General features: G+C 41.1%; 1 protein-coding gene across 11 annotated transcripts in view; it reads right to left on the reverse strand.

The window, feature by feature from the left end:
* Window positions 1-228: 228 nt before the first annotated feature.
* SLC6A6 (solute carrier family 6 member 6) overlaps window positions 229-22,647 on the reverse strand; it is a 93,403-nt gene continuing 70,984 nt past the window's right edge. For all 11 annotated transcript variants that reach the window (XM_088171430.1, XM_088171432.1, XM_088171427.1 and 8 more), the window contains 9 exons: window positions 21,604-21,738; window positions 19,569-19,672; window positions 19,330-19,454; window positions 14,566-14,678; window positions 11,778-11,915; window positions 10,635-10,737; window positions 9,618-9,718; window positions 8,753-8,923; window positions 229-7,354 (listed from right to left, as the gene is read on the reverse strand). In XM_088171430.1, coding sequence (XP_088027556.1) covers window positions 7,214-7,354; window positions 8,753-8,923; window positions 9,618-9,718; window positions 10,635-10,737; window positions 11,778-11,915; window positions 14,566-14,678; window positions 19,330-19,454; window positions 19,569-19,672; window positions 21,604-21,738 — 1,131 coding nt within the window. In that variant the 3' untranslated portion in view covers window positions 229-7,213. The remainder of the gene's footprint in view (window positions 7,355-8,752; window positions 8,924-9,617; window positions 9,719-10,634; window positions 10,738-11,777; window positions 11,916-14,565; window positions 14,679-19,329; window positions 19,455-19,568; window positions 19,673-21,603; window positions 21,739-22,647) is intronic.

The following is a 22,647-nucleotide window of genomic DNA, read 5'->3' on the forward strand; positions in this document are numbered from 1 at the left end:
CCATCCGACTGAATGAGGGGGTGAGTGAGTGGCTGTGTGTGGGGCTGTGCTGCCAACCAGGGTGAAACAATGGCAGATGTGAAGTTAGATAGCGATTACACATATTTTATATATATAGTATTTTATAAGGGCAAAAAACCCCCACACCGACAACCCCAAAATAAGTAATAGGTTTAAAGGAAAAACGGAGCTACTCAAAGACCAAAAAAACCCATCCAAGAGCATAGCTGGTTTATAAAGGAAAGTTTTATTTTCAGTTATAAGGTGATTACAAACTCATCTAAAAAAGCAAAGATGACTTAAAAATATCCATATACATTTTATTTATCTAAAAAGCAAAACAGAAACTGCAAAATACAAACATTTACCATATACACAAAGGCTAGGGGGTTTTAGGATTAAATTACACTCCAGGATTTTTTTTTTCAAATACAAATATTCCGTTTTGGAACACACAAAAATGTTTTAAAATGTTTTAAAAATATTTTTACATTTTTTTTTCTTTAAAAAAAAGTTCAGATGACATTTTTAAGGAGGCTATCATCGCCCTCGCCTCCTCACTGCATGTGCTACTCATTATCACATTACTGTAGTCACAGTTGCTAGGAATTTAAATAATTAAAAAAACACCACTGTTTTTTAGCCAAATACATCAAAGAAGATGGACCACCTCTTACAATGTGAAGTCCCTGGCAACATTATCAGGTAACAATCACAACATTACACTGGAGAAAAAATAACATCCTATTGAACAACGAGCACTTCAGAACAGTACTGGGATGCTGCGATGCTGAGAGACCAGCGCTGGCTTCCAGGACAGGAGCAGGTCATGAACTAACTCAACTTGCCCCCTCAGGTTTTTTTTTTTTTTTAATCAGCCTCTCAACATAATTTTGCCACTGTTTGTTTGTTTTTTTTTTTCTTATATTTTTCTTTATATATTGAAAAAAAAGTTCAACTCTTTCTAATATCTCAGCTGCAGAAGCAGGTACATTTAGGAACAGTGTGTATCGTGCTCACTGTGCTACAGGGCTGAAGCCTTCCCCCACAAATGCACACACACACAGCACATGCACAGCTCCTTAGCATAGCATCATTGAGTTCTGCTTTTATTTTTTTTTTAATAGCTTTATTTTCCTCATTTCTTCTGATTTCTCAAGTCAGGCCATGTTTTCCCTGTGCTGCAAATGTGAAAGTGAGCAGCACCATCCTGCTGTGCACTGCAGAGCCACAGGGAACAAGGCTCTCAAATTTGCCCCTTTAAAATTATCTTCAATTTACTCCTAAAGCTCGTGGCAATTAAATTCTGACACTTTTACTGATTATTTCAAATGAGGACACAGCAGCAATACAAAAAGGCTGTGTCTGCCATTCAATTGCCCAACGTTACCAGCAGGGTCAGGCTCTTTTCCAGCACAAACCCTGTCATCAAAGTTTTCCATCTTTGATGGGGATGGGTGGGTGATTTGTTTTCTTAAAGTTTTCAACCTGCAAAATTTTGAGCTTGTCCCTGTTTTTAGTGAAATGATGTCTCAAGCTATTTCTGCTCTTGTTTTAGGACATGGGTAAATTGAAATCACCAATTCCCAATGACAACTGGAAAAAAACCACACAAAGAATGTGACTTTTTCTGTTTATTTTTTAATAGAAACAAACAAATTGAGATTTATTATTTTTTTTTTTTCAGAGAAGCATTGTCCATGTACACATTATTTTTGGGCTGGCAGAAAAGAGCCACAATCTGGTGGAGGGTGTGGGGCTGGATTGGGCAGTTTTCCAGTGGGTGCTGGTGCTGGTTATATTCAAATCTCTCTTGAGCAATCTTTCCCATAGACTCAAATTGACTGCTAACACCATAAGAAAATTTTTGTGGCCAAAATATGGAGCTCAGGGCACCTCTTTTGCACTAGTTCAAGGGCTTCTTAAATGTCAAGTGTCACCAAATCAACTAAATACTTAGTTTCTTAAGCTTATCTTTGATTATAAGAAATAAAACAAGGTACCAGGGTCTGACAGTTCCTGACCTTTGCTCATGCAAATATACAAATACACAACTACACGTCAATCCTAACCACAAGGCTTTGGATGCTGATTTCAGAGAAAACAAGTCCAGGGCAGCTGCCTGAACCCACACCACACCCAACCTCCCATGCCAGGAGCCATGTGGTGCCTACAAGGAGCCAGGAGAGTTTACAAATCAAACCTTAAGGCTTCTTTGGAGGGGCCATGGTCCAGGATTTTGTTATTACTTTCCCTCTTCCACCACCCCCGTTTAGGAAAGATCGTTTGGACACCCTGGCAGGTTGGCTCTTTGCAGGCAAGTGGTGCCTAAACCTCCTCAATCCTCATCCTGAACAGCTTGGCAAGATTTACACACATGATTTGCAGCCTAGGAATAGAAGCAATGTCCCCACTGTGTGCGTGCATATGAGGGTGGAAGATTTCATCTACTAGTCTACTTAAACACAGATTTATTTTTATTCTTTTTACTGAAAGTGAGCAACTTCCATTGAATTTCCTTGGAAACGATGTCAGGGTCATCTTTCTTCCAAGTGTACTTGAGCTGCTTAACTAACTTGTCCACTGCATTCAATGCACAGCTTATTTAACATTTTATATACATTATGCCTCCAAGAGTGATCCTGCAGGGACCACCAGACATGGAAGCTAATAATCAGTTATTCAAAAGTGTTCAAATCCTTCTCCCACAGCTGGAAGTTGGCCAGTGATGCAACAAGTGGGAGCTTTGAACCCAAGTGCAACAAGCACAACCTCAACAAAACTGAAAAAGTCTCCTTAGCAAATAAAAACAGACCAGGAGGAGACTTGGAAAAGATCTATTGAATGGAGATGTCCATGTGTCTTCAGATCTACTTTGAGTTATCTAACACTGAGACAAAGAAGAGGAATCAGGAGCATCTGCAGCTGGGAAAGGAGGATGAACACAGGAGTGGAAAGAGCTGCAGGAGGGGCTGTGCTGGTGGCGACAATAAAAACTCTGCTGATGTTGTTGGGGTTTTTCTGCTGTTACAGCAAATGTAAGGCTGCACTATCTTTTTTCCCCCCCCTGCTTTTTCTCGTTTCCTCCTCTCCCCAAGAACAGCAGCGAAAATCAGTTTTGCTGAGTTGTTTCAGCAGATCATACCTAACTCCCCTCCACCCTTAATTCCAGGAGCTGTGGGGTGGCCACCAGCACTGTTCTAGATGGCAAATACAGCTGCCAGGATTTTGTATTTTTATTTACAACACAAGAACAAATCCATTGTGGACCTACTATCTCAAACTTAAAAGAAGACTTTTCTAAGTGTGTGGATCTGTTTGGACCAGATGAGAAGGAAAGCTATAGATGAGAAGGAAAAATAGAATAATAACAACAACAACAATAAAAAACCAGTTCAGTTTATGAAATCATACTGTTTAAACACTAAGATATAGACTACTGGTAAAGTCCCTTAGAATAGATGCTCATTCAGAGAGATCATCACTAGTGACAGGTAAACTGAAAAGGTTTGGAAAATTGAGAAAAATAAGAAACAGGTCAGAAAAATCTCATGGGGAAATGTTCCCCTTTACATTTTTACTATCTCTTGATTTCAGTTCAGCTGGAAATAAATACTGCTGAAACTGCTGTTTTCAAGCCCAGAACACCCCATGAATACAAAGGTACATGGAACATGAAAAGGTGTGCGTTTTGTCTTGGTTTATGCTGGCTTAAATCTCAGGGATCTGGGTCTAAAGATCTCATGTCAAAACTGCACTATTTTCCCCAGATCCAAACCAGTTCATCTATAACTAGTCATGATGCTATAACAAAGAGTTCCTCATTTACACAAAACAGGTAAAATAGGTCATGAGAGTTTAAACAGGTAAATATAGGAAAAAAGTCAGTTGTCTTTGCAGTCAAAATAGGTAGAAAACACAAACATTTTTTAAAAATTATTTTTTAATAAATTTGGCAGAGGATCATGTTGAAATGCAAATTTATCACCAAGAAAAGTTTAGAAATCTGATAAAATCGTTAGGTAAAAACCCCAAACTGTAAAAATGCAAATGTGCTCACTGGAACTCAAACCCCAGATAAAACAAGAAGAATTAAGTACATTTTTTTTTTTTTTTTTGGTCGGGGGAGGGAGGAGGGGAGAGGGAAACTGTTTTCCAGAAAACAATGATTTCTTGGCTCTTGGTGAGTCCCAGCCCTCCCTTGCAGTCGTGCTGAAGAGCACAGCAGGGCCAGGGAAGCTGACACAGAATCTTCAATGAGGTTCTTGCATATGTGCGAGAGTTTTCACTTGGAACATGGAAGCGACTGATTTGAATGGCACAGTTTGTATTGAAACGGGGCTGGGTTCTATTCTCTGGTAGTTGGATTTTGAAAGGTGTAGCATTATCCCTCTGGTTCTTCCCACTAAGACACTCTCCACAACATGGGAGATGCCTAAACACCCAGCTGACTTGCTGGAGACATCTTTGCTGTAGCCAAACCATTTTTTTCCCTAACTAAAGCTTGTCTCAGCTCTATAGCACAAAAGTCATGTGCAAACTATATAATCTCAAACACAGTTGCATGACAATGTATGTACATAAAAAAAGAAATAAATCAAGCATCAGTGTTTCATCTGCACTCATAAAAACCATTAATTTAGACCCCCCTAACCTTCTACTTCCTCTTCACCCGTGTCTGTTTATTGCAGACACTGATAGTAACTCAAAAATGAGAGTCCAAGCTGAAGCCCACCAAGAGAGTTATCTTTGGTTACATTTTCTTGCCTTTGTTTGTTAAAAAAATAAAACTGCTGTATGCATATTTCTTTATTTTGGGCACATTTGATGACACCCACTGCTCTCAGAATTCCTCCTGTGACCTTGGATGGTTTCTGCTGCTGGCCCAGCAGGTGCCATTTAGATGTTTGCCATCTCCAGCTCCACAAAAGGATCAGAAGTCTCACAATACAGCAACCAGATAAAGGAAAATACAATTCTTCTGTGGCTGGTTTTGTTGCTGCAACTCAGCTCTCTGTTGTAAAAGTATCTACAAATTCAAACTAGAAAGATTTGGAAGTTCAAGATGCAGCGATATTTTTCTTTAATAATTAATGCTTAATAATTATTTTGGTCCATCTAGTAGTTTTAAATCTCCCCGTTCTGTTACAGGGAAACCAACAAGTTAAGAAATGCTTGTGCTGTTGTGGCCAGTTAGCACACGGGACAAGGAAAAATGAAATAAAGCCACTGTGTAGGAATGTTAAGAACTGTTTATGTTCCTGTTTAAATAAATGACAACCTTTGCCCTGACAGACTAAGCTGACAGCAGAATAAGCAGACACAAACTCTGCTTTTATCAAGCATTTCTTCTAAATAACTTCGGATAGACTACCTGTGGTATCATAAGGAAAAAACTCTCTCCCTCTAATACAATGCCCACAAGACAAGGCTGAGTTTAGCCAGAGAACCTGTTCCCAGCACAATCTGCTCAAGTTAAAAAAAAAAGAAAAAAAAAAAAAAGAAAAAAGAAAAAGGCTTTTGTCCATGTTTTATACAGTTTTCAGGGATCCAATTCCCCACAGAAACATTCACCTACACTATGTGAAGTGGAACCTCCTTTCCTATACTCCTTGCAGTGGTGTCTTTATTTCCCAGTCTCACCTGGAATGGTACCCAATTCCTTCTGACCAACACAAAATATGTCAGTGTTACACGTTCCCTTTGCTTTAATCTAAATTCCAAAGAGCCCTGTTTCTTCAGCAGATAAGATTCATAAATACGTTTGCCACCCTCCAGCCCCCCCCCAAAAATAAAATAAAATAAAATAAAATAAAATAGAATAAAATAAAGTAAAATAAAGTAAAATAAAATAAAATCATGGTTTAAACCAATGATGAGCAAGGACACTGGGGGCTCTAGGTCCACTACTGCTTTTTAGTAACACGGGACAAGGGACTCAGTCCTTTTGTCTGTTCCTCCAACAGCAATGACCTCCCTCCCCCAAATAAATAAATAAAGCAAATTCTGAATACCGAACTTGGAAAAGCATTTTTGAGATACGTGGATGAAAAGCACCTGTCTGCTGTGTGATATTATTATCATCATTACTATTATTATTAATAACGTGTCTGTTATCAATACCAGTTACACCAGGTGAGTGGTTTTGTTCCTCCTGTCAGGGATGACCTGGTTTGTGTTCACCTCTGGATGGAGTCCAGAAGTGATTCCTTTATTTTCCTGCCCAAACCAAAGTCCAAATGAGGGAGCAAACACCTGGAGCACCCACAGAGCAGTTGCAGCCCTCTTGGCTGCTCTGTCCTGGGGACAGGCTGCCCTCCCAGTTTGCAGAATTCAAGTTTGCCCCAGTGCCACCACACCAAAATACGGTTTGCTGGAAAACTCAGAAGCAGGTACTCAACCTCCCTGCTCACACACAAACACCAGGCATTTCACTTAAGTAAAAAAAAAAAAAAAAAAACCACAAAAACACCTCAAAAATTTTAAAAACAACAAAAAAGACTGAACCATGCCAAATCCTGCAAATGCCTTCCTCAAGTTCTCCTCGGCTGGTGTGACAGGGTCCCAGTGCTGTCCCTGGGAGGGGCAGCCACAAGACTGTTCACACCCAGCTCCTCTGCAGCCCTTGCAGACTCTCCACTCCAGCTGTTTGGCTCTGTCCTTATCCAGGGACTGCACTAAACAAAACTGTACCCACTCCCTGAAGTGACCCTGATGCCTGTCGTTTACCACAGTTGAACCAGAGGGTGGAAATACTACACCTTTGAAAATTCTCTTGAAACAGCATTTTCAAAAAAAATGTATCTCTCAACAGAGCTCTTTTTGTGTGTTCTTTAGGTTACCCTGCTCCCAACCATACCAGCACCTAAAATTGCTTGCTGAGACTTGAATGTATTGCTGGCAAGACAATCAATTCAAGTGGTAAGGTGTATAATATTTAGAGATAAAGATATATATATTTTAAAAAACCCAATAATAGTAAATTCTTGTAATATGTCTAGTCTGATATGAAAGCTCTCCCTCTACAGAGAGATGTCTGCTGTGATTACCTTACAAAATATTAAAAAAAAACCACACACACAAAAAATAACTTTCTCTGTGAGAAATAAAAATAAATCCTAGTGCAAATATAAAGCTCTGTAAACCTGGTCCTATGAGAATCTATGGTTAGTAAACGGCAGTTAAAGCAGGTTTATCCTCTCACAGAGAGAGCTCACATCATGGTTTCCACAATGATATGAGTTGGCTTGATCAATCCACCATTCGAAGTTCCATTGGGGCAGAAGGGGGTGCCACTCTCCGTTTCTTTGGACCATCGATTCACTTCCTTGGGTGCAGCCACCGCCTTTATCCTCTGAAAGAGACAAGGGGGGCAGAGGTGAGATGAGCAGAAGGTGTCTGAGTCTCCACGTGCATTGCCAGGACAGGGCTGGTGGCTGTCAGAGATGTGCCCCTGGCTCTGTAAGGATGTGGGGATCTGCAGAGCCTTCAGCTCCTGCTCAGCTGCTGAGCCTCACTGGAGGCAGGGAAGTCAGACAGGAGGGAAGTCCAGGCATTATTCAGCATCCTGGGCTTTCAGAGCTGCACATGGTGTGTGCACTCCTTCCTCATTTAGAAACAGCTCTGCCTCTCAGCCCAGCCTTCACTGCCAAGTGGCAACTTCTGTCCTACATCTCAGTTCACAAAGGAAGGACTGAATGGCATCTGACCAGTGTTTACTCTCTTTCCTTTCCTAACATGGTCTTTGAACAGTGTTTTGGCTACTTTTAGACTTGTCTCTCATGGTGACAATGGTGACAATGTAGGCAGGAAAATTAACACTTATGCCCTGGCCACAGCTGAAAAAGGCCATTAACACTTGGACGAAAACAAATGCAAGGGTTTGTGCTCTGGGAAATATTTGGGTTTGGTAATTTTTAAAATTCTATTCTCTTTTTTTCTACCCAAAGTGTCCCACTTTCTCCTCCAAGAATACCCTGAGCTGCATTTAAGATCGACTTGTTAGGCAAAAACAAAACCAATCTGAAAACTTTGAAGAGAATTGCTAAGTTTCATGCTTGCACAGCCTCTAAAAACTTTCCACCACAGCCCAGAGTGAACTGCAAGAGATTTTCTGCAAATCCAAACCTGAGGGAATCTGCACTGTCAAGTCTAAATCAAACCCCAAGTTTTTCAAATACCAGGGCAATCTGGATCCAGTGTTTCAGTTTGAAATAAAATAAACACAAATTTAAAAAGCTAAAAAGTGAAGCCCTCTGTCAAAAGGGTTTGACTTTTATTTAGTCCCCCACAATGAAGGTCATGCCTGAGAGCCACACAATCCACAGATGTATCTGAATTTCCTTGAAATTCAGTGAGTTTTCACAAAACCTGGTTTGACCCAGGTCTCTCTCTCTTTATCTTGCTTTCCCAGCAATATTCAGGATGGTGTTTCTGTGTCCCTGGGGGTTGGAGAAGAGAAACCTGAGACTCAGAAACATCCCAGTCCTTGAATGTTTGTCTGCACCTGGAGGTAATGATTTGCCAAGCTAGAAGCTGCACAAGTGGGACATGAGTAAAATCACTTCGTGTTTGTCTGGGGACAGAAGGCCTTGTGTTTGTTCTCTTTCTACTGTTTGCCCAGAGGACAGGTGATCTGTAACAGTTTTATTTGCCTTACCTGGGCAAGGTGGCAGTTTTCCAAGCATTACTTTGTACAAAACACAAGTTAAAGCTCCCTTTCTCCTCCAGACAGACAATTGATTGTTCTTACCTCAATGAGTGACCCATCTGACTGAATGATGCGGATGACCATCACCATAGGGATGCAGATCATGGAGGAAAGGGCAAGAACCCAGCCCAGGCCAATTGCCCAGTCTGGGTATGTGTAGACCTTGTTGTAGGTCAGTGGTTTATACTTGGCCAAAGAAAAGATAAAGCACCCCTGTGGATGAGAAAGGAAAACAAAGTGAGGCTCAAAAACTGCTAAAAGCAGTAGGACTCTGGTGTAACCACTGGCCCTGAGGAAGACAGGCAGTGAAAGGCAGAGCTGATGGATACCATATGTGTTTTAAACCAATGGGGGAATTGTTCTTCCATTTCAATCATTGGAAGAGCATCTGCATCTGCTTATAGCATCTGCTGTGTGACGACAGAGTGCTAAGAGATGGGGCTGAACAGCTGCAGAACACTGCCAATTCTTCTTCAGGGCTCAACTATTTGCTGTACACTGCAAGATTACCAGGATGTTCTTCCCACCCAATGAAATACTTCAAGCCAAGGTCTGCCTCAGACTGCTCAAGTCTTTATTACAATGGCCTAGCAGTCTTATGTCTTAATGTAGGGACTGCTCTTTGGAGAGTGAGGCTTCTCTTCATGAATGTAGAATTTTTCCAATCCTAAGAAAAATCCACGTAGCCAACTGCAATTCGTGCAGGCACACGTAGAGACTAGGGAGCTGTCATGCTAACAGCTGACATCTGAGAACATGATGTCTTTGAGAGGTATGTTCAAGACTTCAGCTTCTCTTTGCAAATTTGCCTCTGAATGCAACAGCCTTCCCTTGAAGAGAAGCAGTGAAAGGTGGCTTAGCACTTGCACCAAGTGTAAGACTTGAAAGAGCACAGGTCAGAACTCACCACACAAAGAACTGGTGTGATCACAATCCAGCTCCATTTCATCCAGGGACCAGGTCTGTATCCAATCATATCTTCAATGGCATCATAAATATTATCAGCGCCTGTAAGAATTGAGCAAATGAAAGCCCTGTAAATAGTGTAGGATTAAAGCTGCTTTCCTAGACTCCCCAAGGGGTATTTAAAGGGAAGATGAGGGTGTCAGATGTATTCTTCAAATGCTTCCCACATCTGTGAAGACCAAAATGATTTTCTTGAAAAGCTCAAAGGTTGGGGGAACCTCTCATCCCACCCTCCCGTCATTACTTGCAGGAGTGTGATGCTAACCTCTCCTGTCCCCGTCACACCCCCTCTCCTCCCTCCACACTCTCTCTGCACTTCCCAGAGGGATCACCATGGGGAAGACTTGACAGCAAACAGTGCACCTGCTTCTACAGAAATCTGACTTAGTTTTACTTTTCTGAAGAGATGGAATACGTGGAGAATCAGAGAAATAACCAGTCCTAACCAGCAAACATCTGATTATTCCTCAGCCACAGCTCAGGCAGCTACAGAGGCCACTGTCAGACCGTGGTGCTTGGAATTGCCAAAAGTAATGGGGCAGAATATACTTTCAGCTCTCTTTTTGTATTTTCTGTTTGGTTGGCTTGTCCCTGCAGACATTGCAGCTCTGAAAGGAAATTCTCTGAGAGACAAACAGAAATTTTCACGGCTGGCCACACTTTCAACTCTCACCTCTAAACTTAACACACAAAAATGCTTAATTGTGCCCTTATTAATTAGCAATGGAAGAATACTCATTTTTGGTAGAAAAAAACACTGGAGGTTGGATTCATCCCAGATGCAAATTTGTCTCCAAGAGGTCAGGGCAAATTTATATTAATGGCATGTGTCTGTTGCTGGGAAGAAGACTGGGGTGGCTGATTATTAAATATTTGGGGTAGCTGATGATTAAATATTTGACTAGCAAAATTGTCACTGACTCATCAAAAGGTATCAGATGAAAGGATTCTCACTTACCATAAACCCAGGCTACAGCAATACATTCAAAGAATGCAACCCACAAAAGGCATACACCACTAGCTGCATAGTAGTCAAAGAGTTGAAAAACATACATGCCACCCTGTAAAAGAGAGACACAATTGGTTAAGATCCAATAGGAGAGAAAACCCCAAGAATTCAGGCCCAGTTCCCAGTAACATCTACCAACATATCCCAATGACTCCTGTTCAACAAGAAGCAGCATCTAACAAATAGGTGAGGGTAAATACTTGGCATTACCTTCCCTAGGGAATATGCATGTTTACTACAGGAATAACTCCAAACAAGACAACGATTGAACAAAATTAAGCCACTTAATATAATCTACTGACACATTTAAATTTTTGCTTCTTACAACCATTTTAGGATGGGCATTTAAAGAAATAAATGGTTGCCTCTTAACATTAAACCTTAAAAAGACTAAAAATGAATGTCAGCTCATCAGGAGGGTCTTAATTTATTTATTGAGTCAAAGGACTACTTTCATGAAAATAGTTCATTTTTTGCTTTATAACTCTATATTCTGCTGTTAGACCCTGCTCTTCCTACACTGCACTTTCACTCGAAAAACTGTGGGGTTTGGGCATCTTTGTTACAGGTGCTATTTTACCTCCCACAGTCATGCTCTTTCAGTTGTTTTTCAAATCTGACTTGGATTTTATTTTGAAGATAAATATCACAACAGTGCAGGCACTGGAACATATTACTGTCTTGTTTATACTAGAATAAATCCAGTGGTATTTAATTAATTCAAATCTGTGTAACTAAGATAAAAATCTCTTTCCCTGCATGCCACTGGATGAGTTCTTAATGTGCTCTGCTGAAGGTTTCCTATATGTTTCATCATTTAGAACGAGATGTTAATATTCATACTCATGTTGACTGGTACCCGAGATCAGATTGAATTTAATGAGATTTCACATTTCTGTTCCTGTGACTGAAAAGGGAACAGATACATGACTCCAATTCAAAATGCTTTCAGATCTAGAGATGAAAGATGCTCTGTCCATATAAAAAGCACTTCTCCTCTGAGCAGCTAATTTTTTGCAGTCTCAATCATAGCTAAAACTGGCCTGAAAATGGCTGAAAAAGAAGGCAAATTGCAGCACTGGTACTACTTACCTCAGTCACCATAGTTAGTCCCAGAAGATAGCTAAGGAAACACACTATAGCGATGAAGATTTCCCGTCGGTAACCCTTCCTTAGGAAGGATGGGTGCAGATCAACTAATGACGTGATCTGTCCTTCAACTTCAACAAACTACAGGGGCAAAACAGCAGAGAAATGACTTGAAGATTACCTGCCAGGCAGTTCATCCAGGCTCCTGCTTGAACAAACCCTCCCCAGCAAAACCCCAGCCCTTTGCTGTGCTGCTCTCAATAAAGAAATAGAAACCATTCCTTTGTAACCCCGAGGTTGGAGCGTGGGAGTAGCTTTCAAGTTGGAACAAGCTTTCAAATTTCTTTCTATTACCTAGAAGCCTTATGAGCTAAAAAGGGGCTCTGCAAATGCAAGCCACAAGGATGAAGGAGGCACTTATGTGCCTGATGACAGGAAGGCACTTACATGGCTTTTATGCTGTCACTGTTCCAGATGAACAGAGGATGTATGCTAGAGAAGAGGCAGAGGGAAAACACTCCAAAAAGTCCAAGCTAGGAGAGTACCTCCCAGACTTTTTCTGATGTGCCAGGAAACGTCACAGATACTAGTTAGGTTAATTCCATAATTTGATATAATTCTGCTCTGGGGTTTGTTAGTGAAAATCCAGGCAAGGGAAAGCAGCCTGTGATGTGAAACAGCAGCTTTTCCTGACTGAACGTGTCCTTTGTGGAGCTGTGAGCAGAGTATCTCTGACTGAGGCTCTGGGTACTTCTACAGCAATAATGGAGCTGTTCATACAGTCCTCATTCAATAATCTGGCAAACTATTTGCACTTGTTAACCAAAAATGAAGCTCTGAATAAATGAGCTAAAAGTCTTTATCTCGCTTTATGATAACTGTATTTATACTTACTTGCCATTGGAAGACAATACAACTGTGTAACTTGGGTTAAGCAAATAACCCAAATGGCATTTGAATAAAAGTTTAAAGTTAATCAAAAACCAGATCTTTCTGCACCTGGAGGAAAGCAACTACTGAACTTCCCCAAGTAAAACCATGGAAGGGATCTTTTGACTGATCTGTACTTTCAACCTGGCAAGGTACAAAAGCACCAAGCTCTCTGAAGACATGAGGATATGGATTGGAGGTACCCATCAAGGCTACCTCTGTAGAAAAGATCTTCACTTTAAGCAGATACATCATCTTAACTAATGACTTATCGTGGGCAACCTAAGACAGAGATTATTTCAGAAAAAGCTGCATTTTCCTACCTGGCACCTCATTGCTCTTACAGTGCCCAGAAATGCCCTATAACAACCCTACCCTCTTCCTGAAGCTGTGTTATGGAAATACAGAATGTCCTGCAAACAGATTTTGTCCTCCACCAAATTTTATTGCCTCTTGTCTTGTTACTTTGACTTGTGTAAAACTGGTTTTCTTTTTAAATGCAATTCTTTCCTTTGAGCTGATCTGATCTGAAACTGCTCTGGCATTCCAGAAACCTGCTTGACTGCACTCCAAAAAAACAGAGGGGTGGAGGAGAGAAATTAAGCGCTCCAATTAGTTTTAATCATCCTGCGCAGTGAGGAGCTTTTTTAAATTACTAGACAGCTTCAATCTGCATAAGCATAGGGTTGCTGAACCACAGCACTGGGTACTTTCACATTTACTTAGGAGCAATTGAGAGTTGCTCACTAGAGTTCAAAGATTAGGCCATAAAGAGCAATTTAGGGCAAATGAAAGGAAAAAAAGTCAGAGATTAGGTACACAAAGACTGGGTAAAAATTCCATTTAGACAGGTGTCCTCATATGAGAGAGCATTTAGGTTACAGAAACATTTCATCCTTATGAGTGTATATATATATATACATTTAATCTTAATGACTTTACATTTGAATGCAGAAAACTTAGGCCATTTTGAATGTGTAGTTACTGCATAATTCCTGGTCATACGTTTCCTTGTAAGCAGACTATCTAGAAATGATTTACAGGTTCCTTGGCAGTATTTAGTCCCACATTCCTACAAATAACCACTGGGAAAAATAACCTAACTTCCTGACTGAACTTTTTGATTTTTTCATGCTCACTAATTAATAGCAGTGTGTGCTATAAAATTAGTACAGCTGGAATCTGAGATGTTTTCTGGCCTGTTTGGAGGTACTGAATGCATGCTGCTGACGTGAAAGTCAGCAGGATCCCACATTGCTCAGCCCCTCCAAGCCCAAGGCCACCAAAAAAGGCTGCAGCTTTGTCCTCTCACTGTTCCTGAAGCCACCCTGGATATGCTGTACAAAACATTATGTGCCTTTTTGTACCTCAGGCTGACTTTTGTGGCACTTGGCAACCATCAAAACCCATAGTCCTAATAGTTATTAAGTGTTGGTTTTTTAATGATGGTGCATACACCCTGCATGTGCTGACAATGGCACACAGCACTCTGTGGAACAGACTACTGAAGTCCTTCATGTTTTAAAATGATTAAGCTTTTTTTCCAAAGTAAGAAAATACTGTGACCAAAAAGGTGGTATTTTGTGGCCAGACTAGGACTGAAATTTAGGTTAGGGAGTACTTCCCTAGTGTGGTAGACCCCACTAACTCCCAATGACAAAGACTTACTGAGCAACACAATATTATGAATCAACAGTCAGAGATTCATCAAGTGCAGCCCCTACACTAAAAGCAACCCAGACAAATTCCTCTCAAGCAGTATTAGAGGTATTCTCTTCTTAATTCATGCCTGTAAACCCAGCTTTTATCAGTCAGCAGTGCTGACAAAATAAGTCACACGTCCCTTATCCATTGTACTAACCTGGCTATCCAGTCCAAGCAACAGAAGCATAATAAAAAAAAGGATTGCCCAAAAGGTGGGCAGTGGCATCATGGACACAGCTTTTGGGTAGGCAATGAAGGCCAGGCCTGGACCTAGAGAAAGAGAAAATAGGGAGGGGGGAAGGGAAGGGGAAAAAAGAAGTAAGTACCAGCTCTTTGGTAAAGGTAGCCACCCTCAAATTCAGGAATGCCTGGTTCCGTTCAGATAAATCCAAACGCAGCTGGAAATACCAGAAATGGAAGAGTTTGGCTCTTTTATCTGAAATCGAAGCACGCATGACTACAGCAGAAACCACAGGCAAACCCCCGAGGCCAGTGCTAACAGATCTCCAGTTTTAACATCTGTCTCAAACATGCCAATAATGGAGGTGTCCTACACCTGCCCTGCATGGACACAGGACAGTCTTGGGGGCCAGGGGACAAGGGGTGACCCAAGGGAATGGCAGAATCCCATGGCTAGCCCATATGGTCATGATGAAGATGATGATGAAACTCTTTTGCATGCAGGGAAGGGGACTCTGCTACAAACATTCCCTGGGATTTCCACTAATGCAACCACTGCCTCCCTCTGTATTCAACCTCCAAACCCTGCATGGCTTTTCTAAACTGGGGTTTGCACTCCAAGGAGTTTGCTCCTTCTCTTCTGCAAACCCTCCCTGCTGCACTGAGTGATCAGGCTACTCCCAGTTTTACCAACTGAAAATTGAGAAAACTGCTGTTAGGAACTGCTGGGGTGTAAAATCACTCTGTGTAAAATTGCTTCCCCTTGCTGTTACATCATCTGCCCCTCTCCAGGCCAGCCTACATGGACCTGCCACAGTGACACTGAGCATCACCATCATCAGCCCCAGCTGCAGGATGGGCTGCAAGTGTAGAAGGACCAGTGGGGCTGGGGCTGAGTGCCCAGGTTCTCTGCTCTGGAACCCAAAGTGTGGAGTGCTCTTCCCTAGGTGGGCTCTCCCCTGCCCTGTCACCAGGTGTCACCTCACTGGTACCCACACACGGAGCACAGGCACAGTGCTCATCCAGAGGCACCCTCACCTGGAGCCAGGTGCTACCAGCTGTCCTTTGTGAGAGCTTTTGTGGAGAGAGGAAGAGCCCTCCACCAGTGGGAGACAGCAGCTCAGCATTTATGGTAGGCTCTCAGAGGAGATGAAGAAATTTGGTGAGGCTGACAAAAAATTCTGAGGGCAGATCACAATTCAGAGTGAAACCAGGAATGCCTGGCTCATCTGCTTGTTTACTTTGAGGAGCCTTCAAAGTGCCAGTTTTCAAGTGGACTCATGTAATTTTCAATGGGAAAAAGAATTTTTTTTTAAGATGCTGCAGTGTGGGGCCAAAAAAAATCTTATCTCTGATTTGTACAGAAAAATCTCTAACACTGCTCTTCCTACCTCCCACTTTTCCTTTCCAACAAGATGGAAAAAGAAGTAAGAGAAAGAGGTAAAATGAGATGACTTTTTTTTCAAACTAAAGAAAACTTTGAGTCATTGAAAATATTTGAGCATAAATAAATACAAATTAGCCAACAATCAAACAACTAATTTTATTTTAAATGAAACACAACTAAGATTTTATACGACATAAGATACCAAAAATTGGTGAATGTCTCAAATTTTGGGGAGCTTTGCTTTTTTCCCCCCTTAATTCAGTGGATACAGTAGATCCTCTCTGAGGGAGAGCTGCTAACAGACGGCATTTGCAGCTGATCTGTGCAATTGATGAGACAGATGTAAAACTGCTCTCCTCAAAATTTGCTGTAATTCTGTATGCTTTGGCCAGTGAAACTGTTCTTGCACTGTGATACCAACTAATACCAAGTGTCCTAAGCCCTGAGCTAATTTTGATTTTTCTTTGAAACTAAGTGTTCAAATATAAAAAGTCCATGTGAAAGAAAATGTTCCTGGCATGCCTTCAACTGAAACATAAATAATCTAAAAATTGTATTTAATTTGAAACCCTGTTGTTTTGAAGGGTGTTTTGCAAAAGTGAAGCACTTGTGTCTGCTATTAAAAGCCAGAGAGGACTGCCATGATCCCAGCCCACGCACTGGCCGATTGCCATGGGGTGCTGTGGCATGGCTGGAGAGCTGCAGAGGCAGAGACCAGGCAGGCACTAGGAAACCCAAGGCACTGTTGTCAGACATGCTTAATCTGAATTTGTTTGCAAATGAAATTAAAAAAAAAAAAAAGGAAAGAAAAAGCAAAAAAAAAAAAAAAAAGGAGGAAAAAAGTGCAAATCTTGTGCTGTTGTAACAGTGCTACAAATTGCATGGGTGGTAAAGTATTTTTTCCAGGCAAACAGAAGCCACTCAGATTAGAGAGGACTCACTATGGTTTTGTTGAGCCCCCACTGCTTTCCTCTCTATCCTTAAAAGAATTTCTGAAAAGAAAAAAAAAACCTGTTTATTTAAAATCTGCTTTCAATGAGTCAGGGAAGTCTGAGTAAACTGTTGAGCAAACCTGCTAAAGCCAGTGAAGGCCAGCAGTGACCAGTGCTTTCAGCAGGAGCCAGCCCTGGCCGACAAGTGTGACCCAGGCACATGGCACCAACACTGAATTTGGCACTGGGAAAAAATGTGGCCATGAGATTGTGCTGTCAGCAAATTTGTTGATGTTCCCGTGGCTTTCAGGAGGGCAAACAAATGGTGTCATGGATAGGGCAGGAGGAATTTAACTCGCTGGGCAGAGATGGGGTCTCAGCCCTGCCGACATCTCCTGCCAAGAGCTGCAGCCAAGTGGCAGCACCTCTGCTCACTTTTTCCTGACCCAGGGGAGCAGTTCTGACCTCCATCAAAAAGGCAAGGCCAGAAAGGAGAGGCTCAAGCACCTGTTGACTCCTGTGCTGAGAAGAAGCAATGAAAACTTCTCCCAGAGCCCCATGCAGGTCTTGGGACACTCATCCCAGGGGGACCAAGTGTCTTCAGCAGCTCTGCACTTATCTCTCTGAGAAAGGCAGCAAGAAAACACATGGGGGGTGGTTTGGATACTTTTGGATAATTTCAGTAATGTTTACTGTCATGTAAAAATTTCCCCTAGGAGTTAGCCAAAGTCCAGCAGTGATGGGCACCCACTGCATGGTGAGACAGTTGTAACCTCTGGCCATCGGTGACATGGATTTAAATAAAGGAGTAGACAACGAAATGTGCAAAAAAATCAAAACCTGAGTTCAGAAGCTAGTCTGTGCCCTTGTTGTCCCTATAATAAGCTATTAAACCCCTCCTTTAAAAAAATGCTTTTTGAGGTGTTGGAAAGAGGCTATTTAAACACTGAGTTAATTTGTGTTTAAAGATTACTTAACAATCCAGTGCTACTATAGAATCATTTAATTCTAGAAATATCAAGTGACAGGAATGTAGCTGCCTCTATCAGAGATACAATAATAAAAGTTAGAATAAATATTGACCAGATAAAAACCTAATGTACAAATACTTAAAAATACTACTCTTGAAATTGATCCACCTACATATAAATTAAAAAAAATAGGGCTATTTATGATTGATTCAATAGGATTATTCCCTTGCTTCCTGTTTCCAAACAAAGCAATCAACCTCTGATCAAAATAAGCATTATGGCCAAGATTGTTACTAATTGCATTTGCAAGAGCTATGCCAATTGCAGCCACCCAAGAATCCAGTAGTGCCGTCACTGTCATTAGTTTTTCATTAGACCTTGTGAAGTAAGATATTTTTTCTTAAAGACTTAACTCCCACAGCCATGTTATTAGAAGATATATTCACTTTCATTTTAACAGCATGTTTGCAGAAGAAAGCTTTCAAATACTATGCAGTTGAATTAAAAGTGCTCAAAAAATTAGAAAGAAATATGAAAAGTGCACTCAGGTGACACTGTTATTACTAGAATCTGATCAGCTTTAAGCTTTATGGCTGTCAAGGCCCGATTCATTATTTTTCCAAGGTAATTCCCAGCTAATCTGTCTGCTCTATGTGAAAACACATGGTTACACCTGCCCTCATGGACTCGAAATACACAGAGGAAAAATGTCTTCTGTTTTATTTGAGATACAGTCACAAGTTATGAGGATTGAGCTTCTACCTCTGCATGTTCTACCTCTGAATGTTAATGGGAAGGGCACTTCTGAAATAAAGGAGGAACCTAAGTGAACATCAGATTTCAAAATGGACTTTGACAGTTCTGTCAACCTCACACTGAAGCTACAGAGGACAAATGCAGGATTGCAACACCTAGAGTTCTTGTGGGTGAAATGGTCCACAAAACTCTGGAGATGGAGTTCTCCAACTTCTCTTGCCTTTCAGTGAGATTTGGGAATGTCTATGTGTGTGTCCCTTCTAAAGGCCAAGGTACTAATCCTACTCTAGTGCTGTGAGCAAGCAACACTAAGCTATGAAAAAGATACAAACATTGGCAATTTGCATTTGAATGAAAATAAAGGTAGTCTGAAAAGAAGGATGGAATAAATTCTTGAATCAATGACATTCTGGACCCTGGATAATGGTGTAGTTATCTTAGCTCTAATCTCAACTCAGATTAGCAGACTCTAGGAAATGTGTTTGCTGCCCTGTTAATCAGACAGAGTAAAAGTACAACCCCGGCTAACCCTCACTGCTCTAGATTAAAGCCCAAATCAACAAAGTACTTATTTTGTTTTGGCAATTATGGGAAATCTTGTTCTATCACTTAGATGTTAGCTGATTGGGTCTGCAGAACTTTGCTCACACGCTGGGCGGCAGTGCCCACCACCACTGCCACCAACACCATCGTACCTGACTCTGCCACATCAGCAATGTTCACCCCTTGCTCTTGTGCCATGAAGCCCAGGACGGAAAAAATTGCGAAGCCAGACACAAAACTGGTACCACTGTTCAGGCATCCCAGCAGCAAACAGTCCCTAAGTCACACATATGTCATGGAGCAAGTTAATTAAAAAAAAAATTAACCCATTGTCCCTACTTCATTTACATCATTTAGCTAAAACACTAAACCCCCTTGGATGGAAACTTGCCTATAGCAGTTGTATTTGTACTTGTTGTAGCTCCCCAGGGAAGTCATTGCTCCTAAGCAGATTGCATATGAGAAGAAGATTTGTGTCCCTGCATCTATCCAGACCTAAAGGGAAAAACAGAAACACTGTTATTACCAGCATTGTTGCATTGCAACAATCAACACAAACACACAGTTCAAACTAAGCAAAATCAACAAAATAATTGTTTCCATTGAGGGTGAGAGCTAAAGGACCAGGGAGACAGAGAAAGAGAATAACACATTTGCAAGTTTGGCTTTCACAAGGAAAAGAAAATTGTTAGCATCAGAACGCAGAAGAACGTAATCTCTACAATAGTTCCTGTTTCCCCTCCCCAGAGATGCTCAGTATTTCTAATTTCTTAGTCATTCAGCCGATCCTTCCTGTTGGCACAACAATAAACGTGTTTCAGTGCAATAGGAAATGCAGAAGTATTTATAACATTGCTCATTTCTCTTGTAACTCATTTCAGTTAGAGTCAGCCGACAGATTCCTTAAACTGAGGATGTGAAAAGCTTGAGAAACAGGTTTGTGTATTTGGTTTGTTTATTTTTCTAGCTTTCTGGTTGTTTTTGTACCTGTTCAAATGCAAGATAAAAAGCAATAGGGGTGGGGGGAAAACAAGCAAAATACAATGCACTTTATAAGATACATATCTGATCTTGGTCTCATGATTCTTTGTCCTGATTACATTAAAAAAAACACATACAGAGTGAAATAACCATACACTATGAACTTCTTGGCTAGTAAATAGATAGTAAGCTATCAAAACACATCCTCTGAATCCCATCTGTTCTCTTCTTTCTGCAAATTCAAGTCTGCTAACACCAGTGGAAACCAACAAGGAATTTGAGTAAGTGAGAATGTAGACTGAGGACCATTACCTCCTCCCTCCCACCATCACTTCCCAGCACCTTGCTGACACTGTCTCCTCAGACTGATGCTTTTGCTAGACCATGGGTGGGAGCCAGCCAGCTCACATGAACCTCTCCTGCATTATCTGCTGACACTCTGGTTAGGGCTAACAGTAGATCATAAAAATGATAGAGTCCCATAAAAGAAGATTTAATCATAAAATATAATGTCTCCTGTGAAAAGGATGTCTTGTAAAAGAGGACAAGACTAGATAATGAACCAAATTTTCATGTTTCTTTCAATTACCCTTTTCCTACTTCAGTTCTTTAGTGACCACTGGAGTTTTATTTTAACTAAATGCTCATTAGAAAGAAATACCAAAGACAAATGTTATTTCCTATTGTTGTGACCAACATTTTATTATTTTCAAAGATCCCTTGTTGTCTTTTCTTTTTTCATGAGGGAATATTGTATGTCTTTTTGATTTCTCACATGAACACTGTTGGCTGAAACAACGCTGATCTGCTCAAATGTCCCACACTTGCACTCTGTGAGCACAGACAGAATTTCTATCTATATAGATATATATCTATACAGAAAGAGTAAGCCTGGCTCCCACTAGCCAGGGCTAAGAAAACAGTAGTTCCTGTGCCTCAAAAAGCATTTTCTCCACCTTTGCATGGCTTTTCATTCTTCTATAATTTCATTCACTCCTCTCCCAGTCTCCTCCTATTGAGCAGTGGGAGGTAAGTGACACTGGTACTCACAGTTGTCGCTTGTTGTTCCATCTGTGAAGCTCACGTGTCTCTCCTTTGAAACTAAAGACTAGCCTCATTAAAAAAATGCATCTCCCTTACCTTACCAACAAGAAAGCTGAGATTGTATAACGGGACAGAGTCTACAGCCTCAGAGTCCTTTGACACAAAAAAAATACACACGCATACACACACAAACATACACATGGAAAGATGCATTAACACATTTAACAGTGACCTTCTCAAGCAGATCTCTGGAAAATATAACCCAGCATTAAAGTTCATGCTATATTTGGACTTCTAAAGACTGTGGAAAAAAAAAATGATTGCCATTACATCAGCACCATCACCCTCCACCATCCCCCTTTGCACAGAAATCATCCCACTCCCCACTCCTGGTTCTGTACCTGTGGGTCAGCTAACCGTGAGATATCAGGGTAAAGATAAAACTTGATGCCTTCTGCAGCTCCAGGCAGGGTCACGCCACGGATGAGTAGAACAAGGAGCATGATGAATGGGAATGTGGCAGTGATGTACACTACCTGGAAATAAGAAAAGAAAAAATGAATGTTTAGTCTGTGGCAGCCAAAGGTCCAGAATCAAGAGAGGTCTAACACTGGGAATTCAAATATCCCTCACACCTAAAAAGGGTCCAACCTGAGTTTCTGTGTCTACTTTTAGTTTAATGGTCTTTAACACCTTATTGCCTTAGGTCATGCAATGCATGAATCCCTCCAGAGGGCCCAGTCAATGGTCATGTCACTCAAGGATGATTTTATATAATTCATGACTTTTGTTCAAATTCTGCCTCTGCGTTTGTCCTCCTCACATGGCAAGTACACGTCTGCCAGGGAAGTGAAAAGGTTTCCTCACTGAGGGCCCCTGAAACATTACTTCATTCTTCATTGGAACTTTAAAACTTACAAACTGCAAACTGTTTCGCAAGCTCTGACCTTGGTGTGCAGCCCCACTACTGCTCCTACAGTCAGCTTCCCCAGGGACTGTGTTCAGAGATGAAGGTAATTTAGTCCATGCTCCCATGTCTTCCTTCCCATCTCCTTGAACACATCAAGCCCTTCAGGTTGGCATCAACCTCCACAGTGGTAATTTCCAGTCCTATAACTTCATTCTTGCCCTTGCTGCCTATTCAGCAACATCATTACTGGAAACTAAGGCTCTATTCATCCTGTTTGAAAATATGTCTTCATTATCTTTAACCTCTATTCCCACTCTCTTTGAATAACAGCCTACTTCTTCTCTTCTTGTTATCTCCTCATTCATTTGATGAAAGAGCCCTTTGCTTTCATCTCCAGCACGAGGGTTAATTGAGCTTGCATTTGGACAGTTCTATCTTTAGACCACACTTTTTGACCTCTAACATTTTGCTTTCTTTGCTCATCAGTGCTTTCTCTCGTTTTTTATATAACTGCTGTGCTACAGTCAATACTATC

The sequence above is a fragment of the Sturnus vulgaris genome, chromosome 11 (genome assembly GCF_052056855.1).
Source record: "Sturnus vulgaris isolate bStuVul1 chromosome 11, bStuVul1.hap1, whole genome shotgun sequence".
NCBI lineage: Eukaryota > Metazoa > Chordata > Aves > Passeriformes > Sturnidae > Sturnus > Sturnus vulgaris.